The sequence below is a fragment of the Chanodichthys erythropterus genome, chromosome 15 (genome assembly GCF_024489055.1).
Source record: "Chanodichthys erythropterus isolate Z2021 chromosome 15, ASM2448905v1, whole genome shotgun sequence".
In the NCBI taxonomy this organism is placed as follows: domain Eukaryota; kingdom Metazoa; phylum Chordata; class Actinopteri; order Cypriniformes; family Xenocyprididae; genus Chanodichthys; species Chanodichthys erythropterus.
In genome coordinates, this window is record NC_090235.1 from 25,988,982 (window position 1) to 26,008,091 (window position 19,110).

Here is a 19,110-nt window from a genome sequence, read left to right on the forward strand (position 1 = left end):
TTATCTATTTATTAATTTATCTATTTATTTATTTATTTATTCTTTCATTTATTTATTCATTTATTCATTTTTAATATCTGCAGGTTTAGTCCTCCATAGTCATGCAGTCAAATGTTTCTATAAAAAAAAAACAGATGAGTTATTAAATGCTCCATATTCAGGTATTCAGAAAAGACTATGTGGAAAAGTATGCATTATTCTGAGGCTTGAGTACATTTTAAATAATGTATCCCTTTAAAACTCCGGCATAATTAAATACATCCTCCATTACGGTTTTAGATCCTAGTAATGTTCTCTCTCAAATGAGAGATAAAATGATTCATTGACACACCAATGCCAGTTTAATGATGAATGTGTTATATCAAATGCAATTTCAAATGTTCATATTTCAAATGCTTTATTTATTGGCAATTCTGTTCTTATTTTTTGTTTTTTTAAAAATCATAGATTTCATCATGCATACCAATCATTCTTTAGTTTAGAGGAAGGCAATACAGTCAGTTTTGCACAAAACAGAAGTACAAGTCTACAGGCCTGTATACCATTGCAGTGCATGTGTATTTATAAGTGTGCGTGTGTTTTATTAATTAAGGAAAAACAAAAAAAAATCTTTCCAAAAAACCTGACATGACTTAAGTACCTTCATATTACGAGATGTTAAAGACTCCTGGGGTCTTTCATTGCACAAAATGGGTAATTAATAATATAGTATAACATAACTTACTTAATGTACAAAGTTTTTAAGACATCAAAATAAATGTGGAGTTGAAAAATTACAAAATATTTTTAGATGTCCAAAATGAACATGAAAAGAAAGCAAAATTTGACACTTAAAAATAAAAATCATTATTAATAATATAAATCATAACTTATATGGCCTATTTTAATAGATCAGTGGATCAGATGAGATTCGGATATACAGCATGTACATAAACAACATATCCTACAAAAGTCACTTCCTATTTAAAAGAGAGTATTGGTTTTCCCCCTTTCGGGCCGTCACCATCTCCGGTAAATGTTATTGACTATGTACATCAGGTCCAAGACACGTATTGCTCAGATTGTGGAGATTTGTTTGGCACAGCCGATCACTCCTTTAAGAAACACTACAGCTTTTAGCATCCGCTCTAAAAAAAAAAAAAACATCTTTACCCTCGTCTTTGACTAAAAGCTCAAAAAAACTGCCATCAGACAGGAAAAATATATATATATCTGTAAGTACTCTCTGTAATAATTATCTAAAACGCCATTCAGTTGGACCATGTCACTATTACAGCAGCAATTTTAACGAACAATAAGAAAAACATTTGGTAAGACTTGATCTTGAATTGTTGTGGAGGCTGAGTTCATCTACAGTCTCTTGGTCGACTAGTTCTTCCTAAAAGGGGAAAATAAGTCAGTTTGGATGCCTATTTACATCTATAACATTTAGGCTGATCATTCAGCTACTATTTACAAACTCCATGTTTCTTTACTATACTGAAAAATGTACATTCAGGCCTTGTTCCTTTCAGTAATCAAAGCAGCCTTGCGTTTTCTTTTTCACACTGTCATTTTCATTTCATTCAGTGTTGATTCATCTGTTTTTGAGAAAAGCTGGTCAAAATAAGTTTAAAGTGTGTTAAACTACATTCCAAAGCTTTAATCACAGAAACTAACCATTTCCTGAGAAGGCTGGTGCTTAAGGGCTCATGCTGGAAGAGGGACGGCTTTATTCCTTCACCTCTGGCACTTTTTAAATGGAAAAGAAGAGGTATCGAAGGTACGTTACAAAGCTAACAAAAGCGGCCGTACTGTCATACGTAACAAAGCGCCTTTAACATAGCAAGCTTATTTCTGTCTGGCACGATCACAACGGGTGAGAATGGTATAAACAGGAACGTTTTGATATCCTAAAAAATCCCATCCTAAACCTCTTTGATAGTCCGTTCAGATGGTTTGAAGTTGGAAGAACTGGTGTTTGACATGTAGACGGAATGGGTTCTGCGGTGCAGACGGGCACGTTTGGTGGTCAGGTTACGCCTGCTGTTGCTGATGATGTCATTGATGAACTTCTTGCAGTCCACACAGACCTCCATGGTGCTCCAGTCTTCTGTGAACTGCTCGGGAAGCTCCAGCTCATCTTTGGAGGTCGAACGCTCACCGTGCTTTGATGATCTGAGAGAGATTGGGACAAGAAATAATCTTAATGGAAGCCCTTACTATGGTACTGATGATACGAACCCCCCCCCTCATAATTTCTGAAGCTCACCTGGACATGGAACGCTGAAGGCTGTGGCGCTTGTGGCTGGATGTGGAGGAGGTCTTCTCTGCCGGGGCTGATGCTCCAGACTCCTTTTTGGGCAGGATGCTGGGGCCCAGAGAAGAGATGGGCAGGCTGGCATGGGGCTTGGAGGGCAACTTCATCTGAAATGGATGAGGATATGAGGTCATTAGCAATTTGAGAAATGCATACTACCGTTCAAAAGTTTGGGGTCAGTCAGATTAATACCTTTATTAAGTAAGGATGCATTAAATTGATCAAAAATGACAGTAAAACATCTAGAATGTTACAAAAGATTTAGATTTCAAATAAATGCTGTTCTTTTGAATATTCCATTTATCAAAATATACAGAATTTTTTTTAACACGGTTTCCACAAAAATATTAAGCAGCACAAAACAACTGTTTTCAACATTTATAATAAGAAGAAATGTTTATTAAGCACCAAATTAGCATATTAATGACTGAATTATTTCTAAAGGATCATGTGGCACTGAAAACTAGAGTAATGGCTGCTGAATATTATTTTAAATGCGCAATCAGGGCTGTTTCAGGAAGCACGGAGGGGAGGGGGAGGAGGAGGAGGAGGGAGGGTGTAGCTAGCCTCTGTTTTGTTTGACAACACTTCGAACGACAACAGGAAGTTACTCCACCCAGGATCACTTAGAGTACCTTTAATATAGAAAACAGTTATTTTGAATAATTGGGGGGGGGTTACTAAAATAGGTTTTCATACATAAATTATTTTTTACATATTTTACATTGTGCAGCACCTATCTTCTCAGTCTGTTAGTAACGCTTTGTTAAAGGGTTAGTTCAACAAAAAATAAAAATTCTTTCATTAATTACTCACCCTTGTGTCGTGCCAAACCCGTAAGACCATTCATCTTCGGAACACAAATTAAGATATTTTACAGAAATCCGAGAGCTTTCTGTTCCCTTCATAGACAGCAATTTAACCACCACTATCAAAGTCCAGAAAGGTACTAAAGACATCGTTAAAATAGTCAACGGGACTATAGTGGTTCAACCTTAATTTTATGAAGCAACGAGAATACTTTTGTGCACAAAAACAACACAAAAATAATGACTTTATTCAACAATTTCTTCTCTTCCACGTCAGTCTCCTACACCATTTACACTGTAAACACAGTGCAGTGCTTCCGGGTTCTCCGTCAGAACGCCGATTCAATATTGGCCGGCTCCTGCGTCAGCATCACATGCATGCGTTGTGCTTCTCATGTGAACAGCGTCGGCCAATACTGAGCCAGCGTGTCAGTGAAATAAACAGTGTAGGAGAATGACACAGAATAAAGTTGGTATTTTTTTGTTTTTGCGCACAAAAAGTATTCTCGTCGCTTCACTGTAGTCATGTTGACTATTTTAAATGATGTATTTAGTACCTTTCTGGACCTTGAAAGTGGTAGTTAAATTGCTGTCTATAGAGGAGTCAGACAGCTCAAAAATATCGTAATATGTGTTCCAAAGATGAACAAAGTATTTTCATTTTTGGGTGATCTAACCTTTTAAGTTCCTGTCTCTATTAAGCCCCACCTTCTGAAAAACAAACCTCTCTGATTGGTCAGTGTGTTCTGATAGGTCAACTGCTTCAAGTGAGTTTCGGAAATGTCACGGCCCTTAGCATAACTGAATTTTTACACACTACTAACACAACTAGACCATACCTCACACCCTTTTCTTTTACATATGGTTTGGATGGGAATTATTTAAATGAGGAATACTGGGACATGTTCATTCCTGAATGAAAACTCAAGACTACAATAGCGGCATTTTAGGGACCTCAGAAACAGTGCTTACTGATATAGACAATAACTCTCTTTGGAGTGGACATTGTAACTTTGCAGATGTTTTTCATGCTCAAACAGCAATATTACACGCAAAAGAAAGTTGAAAATGCGCAAAAAACCATAACCCCCTTAAAAAAAACAAAAAACAACAACCTTATATTAATGCAAAAGTAGCAATGAGTTAAAGATGTTACATTTACCTTCTTACAACACTGCGAACAAACAGGCCTGTGAAAAAGAAAAAAAAAATAGAAGAACCATGATTTCACTGTACATCGCTACACTGTTTTCTTTATTTAAAGTTCAAAATGAAAAGCTCCACCCACCTCTTACAGAACTGGCAGGTGTAAGACCAGGTGAAGAACGAGAATTTCTTCGTCCGACATGAGAAACAAAGCTAACGGAATAGGTTGCACAATTAAACTTATTGTAGCGAGCTCCCAGCATTTTTTAGCATCATACAGTAGATGTGCTCCAAAAAAGGACAGTATTTCAAAAGATAAGCTTGGGCTAATGTATACATCAACAGTGGGTAGTGAATGTAAAAGTGTATTGAAAATTTACCTTTCCTTTCTTCAGTGCATTATAAACCTCTTTATACTGCTGGAATTTCTCCAGCTCTGCTTTAACGAGAACCTGTCTGATATGCATCACCTCCTCGACGGTCAAAGTCAGGCACTCGACAGGGTAGCAGAACTCCTCCTGAAACAAACACATCACTTTCACAAACATGCTGAAGGATACGTTGCATATTTAAACATGCCATGCTGTCACACCCAAGAATGAGGAATGGAAAAATTATAACATGCTAGATCACGACTCTGCATGATTACACCCTCTGCCAAATATGACACGAAACAAAACCCACAACACAATGGCGATGGAGGCATAGCAAAACATTTAATTCAATAATGTGAAATGTTAAACTCTCTGTTTGTTGCTATGCAAGATTCACCTCTATAGGTCAAGCCTTGTATGCAAATTTGTAAAAAAAAAAAAAAAAGAAAGAAAAAGGTATGCAAAAAATAATGTAGAGCGCCCCAGGACTACAAACCCGATTCCAAAAAAGTTGGGACACTGTACAAATTGTGAATAAAAACAGAATGCAATGATGTGGAAGTTTCAAATTTCAATATTTTATTCAGAGTACAACATAGATGACATATCAAATGTTTAAACTGAGAAATTGTATAATTTTAAGGGAAAAATAAGTTGATTTTAAATTTCATGGCATCAACACATCTCAAAAAGTTGGGACAAGGCCACGTTTACCACTGTGTGGCATCCCCTCTTCTTTTTATAACAGTCTACAAACATCTGGGGACTGAGGAGACAAGTTGCTCAAGTTTAGGAATAGGAATGTTGTCCCATTCTTGTCTAATACAGGCTTCTAGTTGCTCAACTGTCTTAGGTCTTCTTTGTCACATCCTCCTCTTTATGATGCAACAAATGTTTTCTATGTGTGAAAGATCTGGACTGCAGGCTGACCATTTCAGTACCCGGATCCTTCTTCTACGCAGCCATGATGTTGTAACTGATGCAGTATGTGGTCTGGCATTGTCATGTTGGAAAATGCAAGGACTTCCCTGAAAGAGACGACGTCTGGATGAGAGCATATGTTGTTCTAGAACTTGGATATACCTTTCAGCATTGATGGTGCCTTTCCAGATGTGTAAGCTGCCCATGCCACACGCACTCATGCAACCCCATACCATCAGAGATGCAGGCTTCTGAACTGAGCACTGATAACAACTTGGGTTGTCCTTGTCCTCTTTAGTCCAGATGACATGGCGTCCCAGTTTTCCAAAAAGAACTTTAAATTTTGATTTGTCTGACCACAGAACAGTTTTCCACTTTGCCACAGTCCATTTTAAATGAGCCTTGGCCCAGAGACAACACTTGCGCTTCTGGATCACGTTTAGTCCTATAGAGACCGCACAGAGATTGTTCCAGATTCTCTGAATCTTTGGATGATATTATGCACTGTAGATGATGATAACTTCAAACCTTTGGAATTTGGAAACTCCTTTCTGATATTGCTCCTTAATTTTTCGCCGCAGCATTGGGGGAATTGGTGATCCTCTGCCCATCTTGACTTCTGAGAGACACAATGCCACTCTAAGAGGCTCTTTTTATACACAATCATGTTGTCAGTTGACCTAATAAGTTGCAAATTGGTCCTCCAGCTGTTCCTTAAATGTACATTTAACTTTTCCGGCCTCCAATTGCTACCTGTCCCAACATTTGTAATGTGTAGCTCTCATGAAATCCAAAATGAGCCAATATTTGGCATGACATTTCAAAATGTCTCACTTTCAACATTTGATATGTTATCTATATTCTATTGTGAATAAAATATAAGTTTATGAGATTTGTAAATTATTGCATTCCTTTTTTATTCACAATTTATTCCAAAACTTTTTTGGAATCGGGTTTGTAGTTCTTACCCAATAAGGCACACTGATTCTAGCACACATAAAAGCCAATATACGTCTCTATGTATCTTACTTTCAATCTACCATTAGACAAGACAAATTGTGTCTTGTAAACTACAAAATAGACTCATATTGGCTTTTATGCCCCTTGTCACCCAGTGATAGTGTGGTATCAGTAATATGTAATTTGATGGCACATACCATACGACCGCTGCCTAATGCGTGAGCCTGACCAAAGGAAACAACATGGCTTTTATTTGGTTTTTATTGGAAACTAACTGTTATAGTTAATATTTTTGTTAATATTTTACATGGACAGAGTCTAAGAAACACTAAGCCAGTATAAGAAAAAGCAAAGACTAAACTATTTTAATAGCACACTGGACATCTTTAATCATATTTTTGATTTATAATATAATATACTATAATATAATAATATGACTACGGCTCTCTCCCTTATCCCTTACTTCACCTTTTTATTTAAATCTTACTTATCTAAATCTAACACTCTTTGAATGATGCACATAACTTGAGCATTATTCAAAAGGAGGATTTTGTTGAGCAATGCTGTCTTCCGTTATGATCATAAAATAATCCTGATAACGGGTAACTGAAGTGATTTTAGTGTCAGGCCATTTCCTTCTGCAGCATTCCCTACTGGCCATGCAACATTGTGCAACATGCACACATGAAGCAACCGCCCTGCTGAAACACTGATAAAGCCATCTCATTGCAGGTGAAATAGTGATGAAATGACTCCTCCAACATAACATCATGTGGGCATGAGAATGAGGAAGATGTGTGCTTTACCTTATTGTCCGAAGACAGCTTCAGTGTAAGGCAGAAAAGGAAAGCAGAGCAGTTACAGCTCTCTATCTAGTATACTGCAATAAAACTACAGTATCGCTCACTATCTAAAAGGTTTTAAGAATCATTTTACTGTAAAAGGTATGTGATTGTCAAATTTACAACTGTTCAAAGACCTCAGAGGTTTCGCAATCAGCTCTGATGAGTTACAGTCAGCATGACTAAATCTGAAGCTGTCCGTTCTTCATAAATTAAGCTTCATGTAAGGAATATATCAAGGTGCATATATTATATAATGCACTACTGTTCAAAGTTTTTTTATGTAGTAGTGCAAGTCATTATTCACTGAAGATCTTTCCCTTCTGGCACGTGAATCATCAGCGTAGCAGCTTTCAGTGTGTGAATGAGATGAGAACTAGGGCAGTCTGTGCCCTAACAATACACCCAAACCCCCTAAGCAGCTGCATGGCATAGATTAGTCTTTAATTGGGCTTCTGAATTGAAAATGAAAGCACAAGTTCTCCTTTAACTCTCTCTCTCTCCACACTCAGGACCTGCAATGCTGTGGCACCGGACAGAATCCTGAGAATCTAATTATACTTTCACAAGACTCAGGAGAGTTAAGTGTGACCACAGCCTGCAGCCAACTGACTGCTCTACACTAAATTACTCTCATTTACTGTCCTGGGATCCCCTCAACAAGGAAAAACAACTTTGTAGGCAGAAGCATGTCAAAAACATGGAGCTAAAGGAAGACTTTGTTGCAGTTACCAGAGATTTAGAGTTCTGGCGAGACGGAGGCAGGAAAGATCGTACGTTGGTGGGAGCTTCTTTCTCTATGGAGTGCCTCCTCTGCGGAGCGATGCGTTTGTCAGGTTGAGGAGTGGAAGATATAGGCAGGAACTGTGGGGGAACTGGGAAAAGACAAAATGGAGGGCAAAATAGATTGAATTGAAGAACCACCAGCAAGTCAATGACATGTTTTTGATGGACTGCAAATACAAAGATCTGGATATTTCATGATGGTTCTTACTCTTTTTGCCCATGACAGACTCTGGAGATGTGTCTTCAACCAGTGAGGTGGATATGCTGGAGCTGCTGTCAGATTTCCGAGTGTTTTGGTCCTCCTGGAGTAAGAAAAAGAGGCTATTGCTAACAATAAAGCTCAGATTGACTCCTATGGGATTGGCCTAGAAGTCTGGTTCAACATTTTGGCAGATTTCTTGCAATAGAGAAAATATAAAACACACTCACATCAGAGTCTGAGCTGTCAAGCTCAGCCAGCGTAGGTGCTTTGAGCAACCTCTTCCTCTGGGACAGCGGCTGACCTCCGGCTACACCGTTAACGGGGCTCCGAGCTGGCGACGTGCCATTGGCCAGGGATAGTGTGCTGACGGCCAACTTTCGGGGTCCGTCAGGGATGTCTGTATGTGGGTGGACATTGTGGACATAATCAGACACCAATCAGAACAGCAATGGCTGGAACATTAGGAAAAACTAGGCTGTTTACACAGCACCCAACAAAAAAAAAAAATGTATTGAATCTGATCTTGAGTGCTAACAGTTTGCATTGAAATCATTTGCACTGAAACCGGATCTGTCTGGTTGCCACAGTAATGTCTTAAGCATCAGCATAATGCTAAGAAACAGTTGAGAAGTTTCCAAACAGTCAGAGTGGAAAGTGAGGAAGGAAAACTGGAAATTTTGATCATCATTGCATCTCGCTGTGTTGTTGATCTCATAAGTTGCATGAGTTACTGTATTTACACATTCATGGATATGCTGTGAAAGAAGCAGTTCACTAACTTGTTCACTCTTTGACTACATAGCGAATGCCACATATTTCACTATAAGGGAAAATCAGTGCATTCAGACACATCTAGTAATACAATACATGTCTCAAATCCAATCTGACAATTTAGACTCCAAAAAATCTCATTTTAGTTGGATTTCAAATCATATATCTGTGCTCTGAATTGTAAAAAAACACCAACAACAAACTCAGCAACAGATGGCCTACGTGGTATGCAGGTGAAAGATTATGAACAGTAGAATATAGTGATAAAATTATATTGCATTGATGTCCATAGCAAATTAAAATACTGCCATTCACAAAATCAAGCCAAATAGAAGACAATTAAATCAGTGTGACTGATTTAACACCTTAAAAGAAGTCCTCAAAGGACTTATGCTTGCAAAGTTTGCATTAATTTCCTACAGTAAAACAGTGATATTGTGAAATATTATTACAATTTAAAAATAACTGTTTTCTATTTGAATATATATATTTTAAAATGTAATTTATTCCTGTGATGGCAAAGCCATCATTTTAATATGCTGATTTGGTGCTAAATAATTTTTTTAAAAAGTTGCGCTGCTTAATATTTTTCAAGAAACCTTGATACAATTCTTTTTCAGGATTCTTTGATGAATAGAAAGTTCAAAAGAACAGCATTTATTTTAAATACAAATCTTTCGTAACATTATGTTCTTACTGTGACTTTTGATCAACTTAAAGCATCCTTACTGAATAAAAGTACTCATTTCATCTAAAGATAATATAAAAACCCCAAACTCCAAACTTTTGAATAGAAGTGGAAATCTCTGACACCAAACACTAGATGGTCTCATACAGACTTAAATTACATACAATGTATGGGACCCTCACACAACAAAAAGCATAGAGTCAGATTACCAAAGATAACAAAGCCCAATACTACAGCTAAGATGCTTATTAATTCTATATTAAGAAAACAAATATACAACGTTAAAAATAAAAATCCATCCGTCAATATTTCTTGTCATTTGAGGCTCAAGTGAGATATTTCTAGAACAGAGATTTTTTTATATGGACAGAGTATAAAAATAAACATTGCAGCATATTAAATATTGATGCCTGCGGACTCAGTTACATAACCCCTCTTAAACTAGACTAATCCTCATTCAGAAATGAATTCTGTGAGATCTGTGTTTCATTCATACACAAGCTCTCAGAACCCAGGCATTTCTCTCACACTGGGCTCAGAGGCGATGTGACAGTCATGTTTGCGTCAGGAATACTTTACCTGAGCTTCGGAACAAGTCCTGTGGGGTGCTCATACTTTTGCCTGCGCCTAAAAAGGAACATATTTTTCAATATGATCCCAAAAGCACAAAACAGGTCTTTCTGCACCAGACTTTCACACAGTAAGCTAATACATAAGTGTAAACCACACTTTGGTTAACCAATCAGCAGCTCTGAGGCTCACTTGTGACTGTAACATCAGCACAACGAAGCACAAACACAGTGTAGCCACACAGAAGCAGCAGCCATACATGACAGAGGATTAGTGGGATATGGAGGTGGAAAGAACTGTGCACTACAGCAGAGGGAGGAATTATAGAGGAAAGTCCAGTGCAAACAGCCATATTGGAGGCTAGGAGCAACTGTTTTAGATTAAAAACTATAGACCTTCGTGCATATGGATTGTTTTATATAACGCAAATGAAAACAAGGCTGCGAAGGAAAGAAATACAGCCCGCTTAATGGGCTTTGTTCATTTAACACAGAGAGTAATCAACTCTGCATTGCTTCCATTTGCATAAAAGTTGAGATTGCCGTTACTCATGTTGTCAGAAATTGCCAACTCTCATTGGAAATGAATTATGTTGCTGCAAAATGCTGTCAGTAGCTATGTTTCCATCCATGTATTTTTATATGCATTAAAAAAAAAAAAAAACACACAATGGAAACAACAAGATACACATAAAATCTCTAAATCCGCATAAAAAACATTAGTGCTCAGTTGAGGTGGATTTTTTTTTTCTGTAACAAAAAATCTGACAACTATAATGGAAACACATTTACCTAAAATTCATGGATGTGCAAAAAGAAAAAGAAAAAGAAAAAGAAAAAGAAAAATCACGTGACTGCCTCAACAGATCATGTGCTTGGATAACTGGAATAACCAGCGAACTAATCTCATTGCACACCATTATATTGTCAATATTCTGAAATACCTGAGCCAAAGTCTGTCATCAAAATAATTTGGTCTAATTACCAGCCAGAACAGTTTCACACAATTGTGTTCCCAAACATCAGGTATCCACCTCTGAATGCAAGATAACATGACAATGTTTGTTTTATGCGACAGTCCGACAATTCTTCCAAAAAAAAAAAAAAGAAAGAAAAAGAAAAAAAGTTTAATTTGCAATTTTGGATGGAAACATAACTAGTGTGAACGCTCCTTGAATCAAGGTTTTTACACCCCGGGGGATACAAAGGGGAGCTCAGAGTGTCCATAGAAAGATTTTGAAAACATATTTTTATAGCTTTCAAAATGAATGTACTGACACTGTACTATGAATTAAATGAATGTAACGCAATTGTTTTTAAACTTTCACAAATTATTTTATTCCACTGTTTTAACAGCAAGAACTAAAAAAACTAATCTGACTGTAGTTTTATGCATATTTTTGTGCATTTGGTTGTTACTTTCTAGGGAAAAAAAACGCTGCCAAATTGATACTACCATAATTATTAATTAAACGAAACAAATATTAATTTCTGTAAATTGTCACATTCAATTTCATGCAACAATTTACACGTTTGATTGATAATCAGGTAAAATCAATATAACATATTAAACTGACTATATACTGTATATCTATGTATGCCTCATTTTCATTGGAGTCAAATTAAATATGGTCTATACTATGACCAAAGTCTATTCATAGTTAAACATATCATCTGGTCATTAAGAATTATAATTAGAACCAGGAAATGAGAGTTACTCTCCATTGACAGGCCACAGCAATGAGTATCCAAGTCAATCTTAACAACGATCACCAAATGTATTAAAGATGGCTACAAACCTGGTCCACAATTTAATGGATTTCTCTAAATCTGGGTTTCATTTGTTTGAATGTGTCTTACTTGGTTAGCCAGAAGTTTCAGAATAAACCTTTAAAAACCTGAGCTAAAATTGGAATAACTGATAACATAGATATTTTTTATGGTAAGTTACCATGTAACTGGAATAAACTACATGACTTTTTAAAATCCGAACTATAGGAATCATACACTTGACAACTTTGTGAACGGTTACAGAGAAAGACTGTGCATCATACACTAACTCCGTGTCTACACCAGATACAGACGGCACAACACGATGTGACAAAAGCAAATAGAACCCATTATAATCAGTGATGCTGTCTACACTGGATGCGGCGCGACGCGATAAATTCGGTAAACTGATGCCCTGCTCCATTTCTCATATAATTCAAGAGCACGCGCTACTTCTGACATGAAGAACAAATGGATTTGCAATGGTCGCATCTAGTGTAGACACCCTCAAGCTATCGCGTCCGGTGTAGACATGGTGTAAATGACTGAGGATCACACGCTTCCAGACTTTCATGAAAGTCATTCTGAAACAATATGTGTTCTAAAATCACCTCTGAACATATCTGATATCATCTCAGACTGAATGGAATCAAAGTCTGAAGCTAAAAAATCTGAGTCTGTGTCTCAACCTGACCAAAATCTGTAGACTGACTCAACTATCAACTTGTCCAGACTGCAAATAGGGGCAAAAGTTGTGTAGTGTATTCCAGCCTTTCCAGAATCCGATCCTGTCTAAACCGTCTCGCAATCCTGATAATGTAAAAAGGATTTCCTTTAGACTGGATGCACTGCCTTGTCCTCTTCTGAAGACTACAAGGTTCAATGCCACAACCCCACCACCAGAGGAGCGTGACATGAGGGTAAGGAGGCACAACCACAGAAGCTGGAGGGTCAGTGAGCTGACAACGGTAAAGCCACAGTCAAGTCTTTACCTGATGAGTCAAAACTGACAGACATGCTAAGTGGGCGTACTGTGAGAGAGGCAGAGGTTATGGATGAAAAGAGAGGGAGGAGAAGATAAATAAAGCCATGGGTTAAAACAAGGCATTAAATGTAAATGCATTCAATGTCAGATATAAAGGATGCTGTTCTGTAAATCCATTAATAAACAGAAACACAATTCTACAACTGAGCAACCAAACAACATGTAATTTCTTTTAGGATCAAGAAAGAATACATGTTATTTTTTACATTTCATTCCAGACAACCACTATACAGGTGACAAAACTATGATTCACATTACGAAACGGGTGAAGCTTTCTGACAACATATAATGTATAGTACATTCACACCACCAACGGCATCCAATCAACTTTTTAAACTATTTTAAGATCAAGAAACATTTTTATTCTCACAATTTTGCAACCACTAAATAGCTTAAAATGCTGAAGTACAGTCAAACTATTTACATAACATAATCAGATATTTATGATAATCTCATTTAAGTTTTAAAGGTTTATAGACTGTAGACAAGGAACTTTGTCTCTTTAGGCCGATGGAGAAAACAACACTCTTTTCACCACACAAACTGAAAATACATTCATGCGAACTTAAGGCTTCATTATGTCTGTTGCAAGCAACTTAAATCTGAGATATTTATCCAACATGGATCAGTCCGATATAATGAACGCCATATTCATGCTTGTGTAACAGTACAATCATTCACACAAAGAGTCTAAAGGTCTTTATGTATATGCACACATTCAACTTAAAACCTTACAATCTGTAACTGTTGAATCCTAAATACCACCATGAGACCAAATCTCAGGGCAAATACACTGTACCCTCTCTATAACCTTGTGAACATCAATGGAGCTGATGTACAGTATGGTACATGAATCTAATGTATTAATCTGAATAAATACTTAAAAAAAAAACATCCAGTATCAATCCGAGGTGAGGAATATTAGTGATTTACAGCTGTAAATAAAATGGGCAGCACACAGTTAGAGACACAGGGCTGTACTAGAGACACTGTTAGTGAACACAAATGGTTCAGTGTAACAAAGGCAGCCATGCATGAGAATGACACACTGTCACACATCTGTACTGCTGTCTGTCATGACCTGAGGTCAATCTCTATCACATCGACACACATACAGTACTCACCTCGCATCACATGACTGATATATTTAATATTTAGGTTAACTAACACAGCATTGTATTTACACTCAAACCTAGCTACATTCTATTTAAAATTAACAATGTATATTGAATATGAATAGAATGCATTTGGAAAAATATTTGTGCACAGAATGATAAACATGGGGACAAGATGATGAACACTAGCAGTCAAAAATGTGGACACACTTGATTAAAATGTTTCCCACGACCTTAAAAACCTCTCGATTATAATTAAATCTTTTGTGAATTGTGCCTACATTTGAATATCTTTAATGTATTTTATATATATATATATATTTTATGGGTTTTGGACAATATTGGCATGAATCCTTTTTAATTTGTGATAATTTTGCACCGATAAGGGACAACACAAACTACGAAAACATTTTATTATATATATAGTTTATAAATAAACATAAATTTTCGATTCATCAAAATATCCACCATTAGCAGCTATCTGACCTAAACTGGGTTCTAATTGGTTCATTGTATTCTAAACATTTATATATTTCCATTATTATGTAATCAAAATGAAAATTATTATTGCTGGTCTTCAATGATAATGTCAAGTTACTGTAATGTATTTGAACCAAAAAAATGATAAGGATTTATTATCGTCCAAAACCACATTTTGCCAGGGGCGTTATATATATATATATATTAGGGCTGTCAATTTAATGCTTAGATTAATTAATCACGTGAAAAAATAACGTGTTAATTTAACGCATTTAATGCACTTGCCCTGCCCCCAGACTTATGTAGGTCACCTGACATTTTGTTGATGATGAAGGTTGTTAAATAATTACCTAATATAGTATTCAGTCTAGTGCTGCAAGGATATTGCACAGCACCAAGATAACCAATCGTCATCTGAGCTGTCAGCGGTCTGTCACCGGTCGTCAATGTTAAAATATTTGAGATGACTAGTCAAATCAAACTAGGTGGTCTTTATTTTCACGGAAGCTGCTGAGTGCGAATTCCAGCACGACACTTCATAAGACACAAGTAGCTAAACTTGTCCAAAAATTGTCCAAATGTTTGCCTTAAAACTACTTAAAAAATGCACATGTAGATCAGAGAAATCTAAATTTTAAGAAGTTAACATTGTGTTATTTTAGACAATACTTCACTCCTGAATGAAACAACTGTTTGAACGAATGGAATGAATTAGAAATTTACTGCCACCTACAGGCAGTTTTAGTTTCTTATTTAGAGTTTAATTTCATTTAAAAATATCATATTTCCATATTATTAAAAAAATAAATAAAAATATAGTTCACCCAAAAAAATTAAAAATTCTGTCATCATTTACTCAACCTCATGGTCCAAAAGTTTGTGAATCTACTTTTTGTAATGTTTATTTGATGCTTTACACAATAATGACTTAATATAATCTTTTGATCTTTTATTAGTATTATACAATGCTTAATAGGTGTTTATAACATAATTATGTGTCATTTTCTTTTTTATGGACAAGTTGGACTAGTTAGTGAAGGAAAAGCTACATTTTGGTCACTACATAACGGCCATGCATCCTGTGTTATTTCATAGTTTAACTAGATAACTGATAACTTTATTATTACTATTATTATAAAATTGGTAAAATGGGAAGATAATAAAAATAAAGAAAGAGTAGATGTCCCCAAATGTTTGACTGGTAGTGTATATAATGGCAGAATTAAACATGGCAGTGTTTTTATTAGTATATGTAGTCCAGCTTATGTTTTTAGTCATATGCTAATATGATGTGAACAAGTGAGTGAAAGTGCACTAACCGAGTCGACTCCTACGGATCATATCAGGTGAGACAGGCCTCAGCTTTCTCTCTGACCTGATCTCTTCCAGGATACGTTCATGAAGGCTTGGAGGTGTTGGAGTATGAGGCTTTAGTTTCCGAGCAGAAACCTTAAAGCACATCCAAACACACAAAAGCACAATAGTTGAAAGGTTTGTGTTAATAGGTCTATAATTTGTTTGATTCACTTAATTTTAAAGATACTTCAGCTCACATATGACCAAAAGTCAGTGTATGTTTGTATGCTTTCATGCTCACAGGATTCAGTGGTGGTCTGGATCGAATGAACTCCAGTATGACCTCGTGGGCACTCTTCTTTAACCTAGGAGGAATGTCACCATTGACCTACAGCAAAAATGAGGCACAGCAGGGGTCAAAGGTCAGACAGGCTTTTTACAAAAAGCACATGTTGTCAGTCAACTAAAACCTAAAGTCTCTGTCATTTGCAATGATTCAGAAAAGAATACACTGGACACATTTCAAACGAGTGTCCTGTCTGAAGAATGCATCAAAATAATATTAGTGACAGCTATTGTCTCAGCTTTAATAACTGGAGGCAAAGGTGTGTTTGTTGAATAAAAATTTGACCTATTACCTCACTCGGTTCAAATTGGCCTATCATATAAGGCGTTGACTCTGACGTGGCAGCTCTCTGAAAGTTTTGCAACCTTATATGTCTATTTCTAAATAACAACCTCCAGCCATCTTGATATACTGACTCCAGTGTCATTCACTTGATCCTGTTCAACCCTATAAAACACTTTCCTACCCTCAGCTTCAGAAATAAGCCTGCTTGAATTCTGATAAGCAAACATTGTTGTGGTTTATGATATCTGTAACAAACAGCAATAAAAGTGAATTGAACTGTGAGACTGTAATGTAACTAGTTGGTACAAAATAAAAAAAATAAAAAGTACTCATGCTTGTTTGTTAATGGAGTAATTAAAAATGCTCTGAAAACACCCTGTAGTATCCAGTCATAGTCATCTACGCACACTAACCATAACCTTGCGAAGTTTGTAGCGTTTGGAGCGGATGTCGTCCATGAGCATCTCATAAGGCGTGAGCTGGAACTCGATGGGTAGAGGATTATATTGACGCTCCTGGACCTTCTTCAGTTTCACACCATGTCTCAGGTCCCTCATCACCTGCACCCAAAACCGTGCCTGTGGAAAAACACTTACTTAGCCATGGCTTATGACTGCCCTGAACCAATGCCCACTCTTAACAGAGCTCAATCTGAATGCATTCAGCACCATTATGCATTCATGAGGAATGGGCTTGTGGGATTGCTCTTACCCAGTCAGCATTTTGCAGCTCATTCAGGTCTTTGACGGGCTGCTCTGTTTCTCCTTCCATCTTTCGTAAATTCTGAGAAAGAAAAAGACAGAAAAAGATCTTAAGGCATATTCCCAGGGTTTCAAAAGAGGGATCTGAAGATGCTGCAAGGAGTCCATAGACATATATATACACATTTTCTCAAAACTGTATATTATATTCAGTGCTTCACACAGGTTTGAAATATACTTGTGGTGGTAGCCCGGCGAAAAATCCTCCTATTACCCACGGCACAAAAATGGTCTACTACATGTGACAAACAAATAATGTGTGATTTTTAACAGTATTTTTATTTATTGAAATTAATTTTAATTACATATTACATTTAATTACATACTTATATTATGCATTATTAAATTATGCAAAATTACAGCATTTAAATGGTTTACATTTTCCTATGTTCTCCTTGCTGTCATACAGTGTCTCTCTCAGTTAATGGGACACAGATTTTACTAGTAAAATTTATAAAATGAATATGTGTCAGATTGTTCTTAGTGTTTTCTTCCTGTGGGGGAGACTACAATAATTTACTATGAATTAAATGGAAAATCAAATTAAATACAATTTATTGTGTAACCAACATACCAATAATGCCCAAAAGAAAAAGAAAAAACTTAGCGTGTGATTTTGAATTATAAACAAGCTCGAAATACACCAGGACTCTTATTTTGAAATGTCTGTACTATTGCAGGCTGATCCTTCAGATTCTTACAATCGTCTAAAACATTTTATATAAAGGCCATAAAGTAGACATTGTAATAATTCATCAACTTGAGTTCATTAACAATCGCTTGGCATAAATCTGCGCTTTTCATTGTTTGAGAATCGTGTGAGCTTGTAGGACTCGCAACAGCGCCGCCTAGTGACTTTGCAAAATGCAGCGCCCGTTTGAATGTTAGTGGGAGTAAACAGTTCTGATGCACACATAACTTGGGCGGCCGTTATTATATGTGGGCGGCCCGCCCAAGTAAATTCTATGTGTGGGAAGCACTGATATATTATATTATATTATATTATATTATATTATATTATATTATATTATATTATATTATATTATATTATATTATATTATATTATATTATATTATATTATATTATATTATATTATATTTTTAAAGTTAAATCAAGACAAATCCTAGAAATATTTTTTTAAATATTTTTTTCCCTATGAAGAATATATTTTTACCATTAAAATGTTTTAAAAATTCCAAAAATATATAAAAGCATATTTCCTAAAACACATTTTCAAAATCTTTTAAGTATTTTTTCTTAAAAATATAAAAATATTTATAGAGGCCTTATGTCACAATGTACTTGAAATCCCTGGACATACTCCATAAAATGTGTTCAGAATTTCTTTGGTTATAGATGTGGAATGACCTCGATTGTCCTCAGTCTGGTGTTAAAATAAGAAAAAGTCAATGTCGCTTTAACCATTGTGGGTCTGGCTTGTTTGTAAATTGACTTGTTCTCATGTGACAGACAGTCCCAGTAAACAGGACAATATTAAGTCATCAATAATGAAGCATGATCAATACGCAGCTAATGCAATCTTTAACTACTTTTACTAGTCTCTACACTACATTGGCAAAAGGTCATTTCCATACATAGTTGAAGTTGACCTGCAACTGTTAATTGACAAACTAAAAAAAAAAAA

At 36.1% G+C, this 19,110-nt stretch overlaps 1 protein-coding gene across 7 annotated transcripts in view; it reads right to left on the bottom strand.

The window, feature by feature from the left end:
• Nucleotides 1-405: 405 nt before the first annotated feature.
• The window catches only part of spire1a (spire-type actin nucleation factor 1a), a 55,783-nt gene continuing 37,078 nt past the window's right edge, over nt 406-19,110 (bottom strand). For 2 of the 7 annotated variants that reach the window (XM_067412063.1, XM_067412068.1), the window contains 14 exons: nt 17,416-17,487; nt 17,112-17,282; nt 16,375-16,461; nt 16,097-16,226; nt 10,378-10,425; nt 8,567-8,736; nt 8,346-8,439; nt 8,084-8,226; nt 6,707-6,733; nt 4,635-4,772; nt 4,397-4,467; nt 4,271-4,298; nt 2,252-2,406; nt 406-2,157 (listed from right to left, as the gene is read on the bottom strand). In XM_067412063.1, the coding sequence (XP_067268164.1) occupies nt 1,908-2,157; nt 2,252-2,406; nt 4,271-4,298; nt 4,397-4,467; nt 4,635-4,772; nt 6,707-6,733; nt 8,084-8,226; nt 8,346-8,439; nt 8,567-8,736; nt 10,378-10,425; nt 16,097-16,226; nt 16,375-16,461; nt 17,112-17,282; nt 17,416-17,487 (1,584 nt within the window). In that variant the 3' untranslated portion in view covers nt 406-1,907. The remainder of the gene's footprint in view (nt 2,158-2,251; nt 2,407-4,270; nt 4,299-4,396; nt 4,468-4,634; nt 4,773-6,706; nt 6,734-8,083; nt 8,227-8,345; nt 8,440-8,566; nt 8,737-10,377; nt 10,426-16,096; nt 16,227-16,374; nt 16,462-17,111; nt 17,283-17,415; nt 17,488-19,110) is intronic. The other 5 variants (XM_067412064.1, XM_067412067.1, XM_067412066.1 and 2 more) reach the window with 5 other exon arrangements.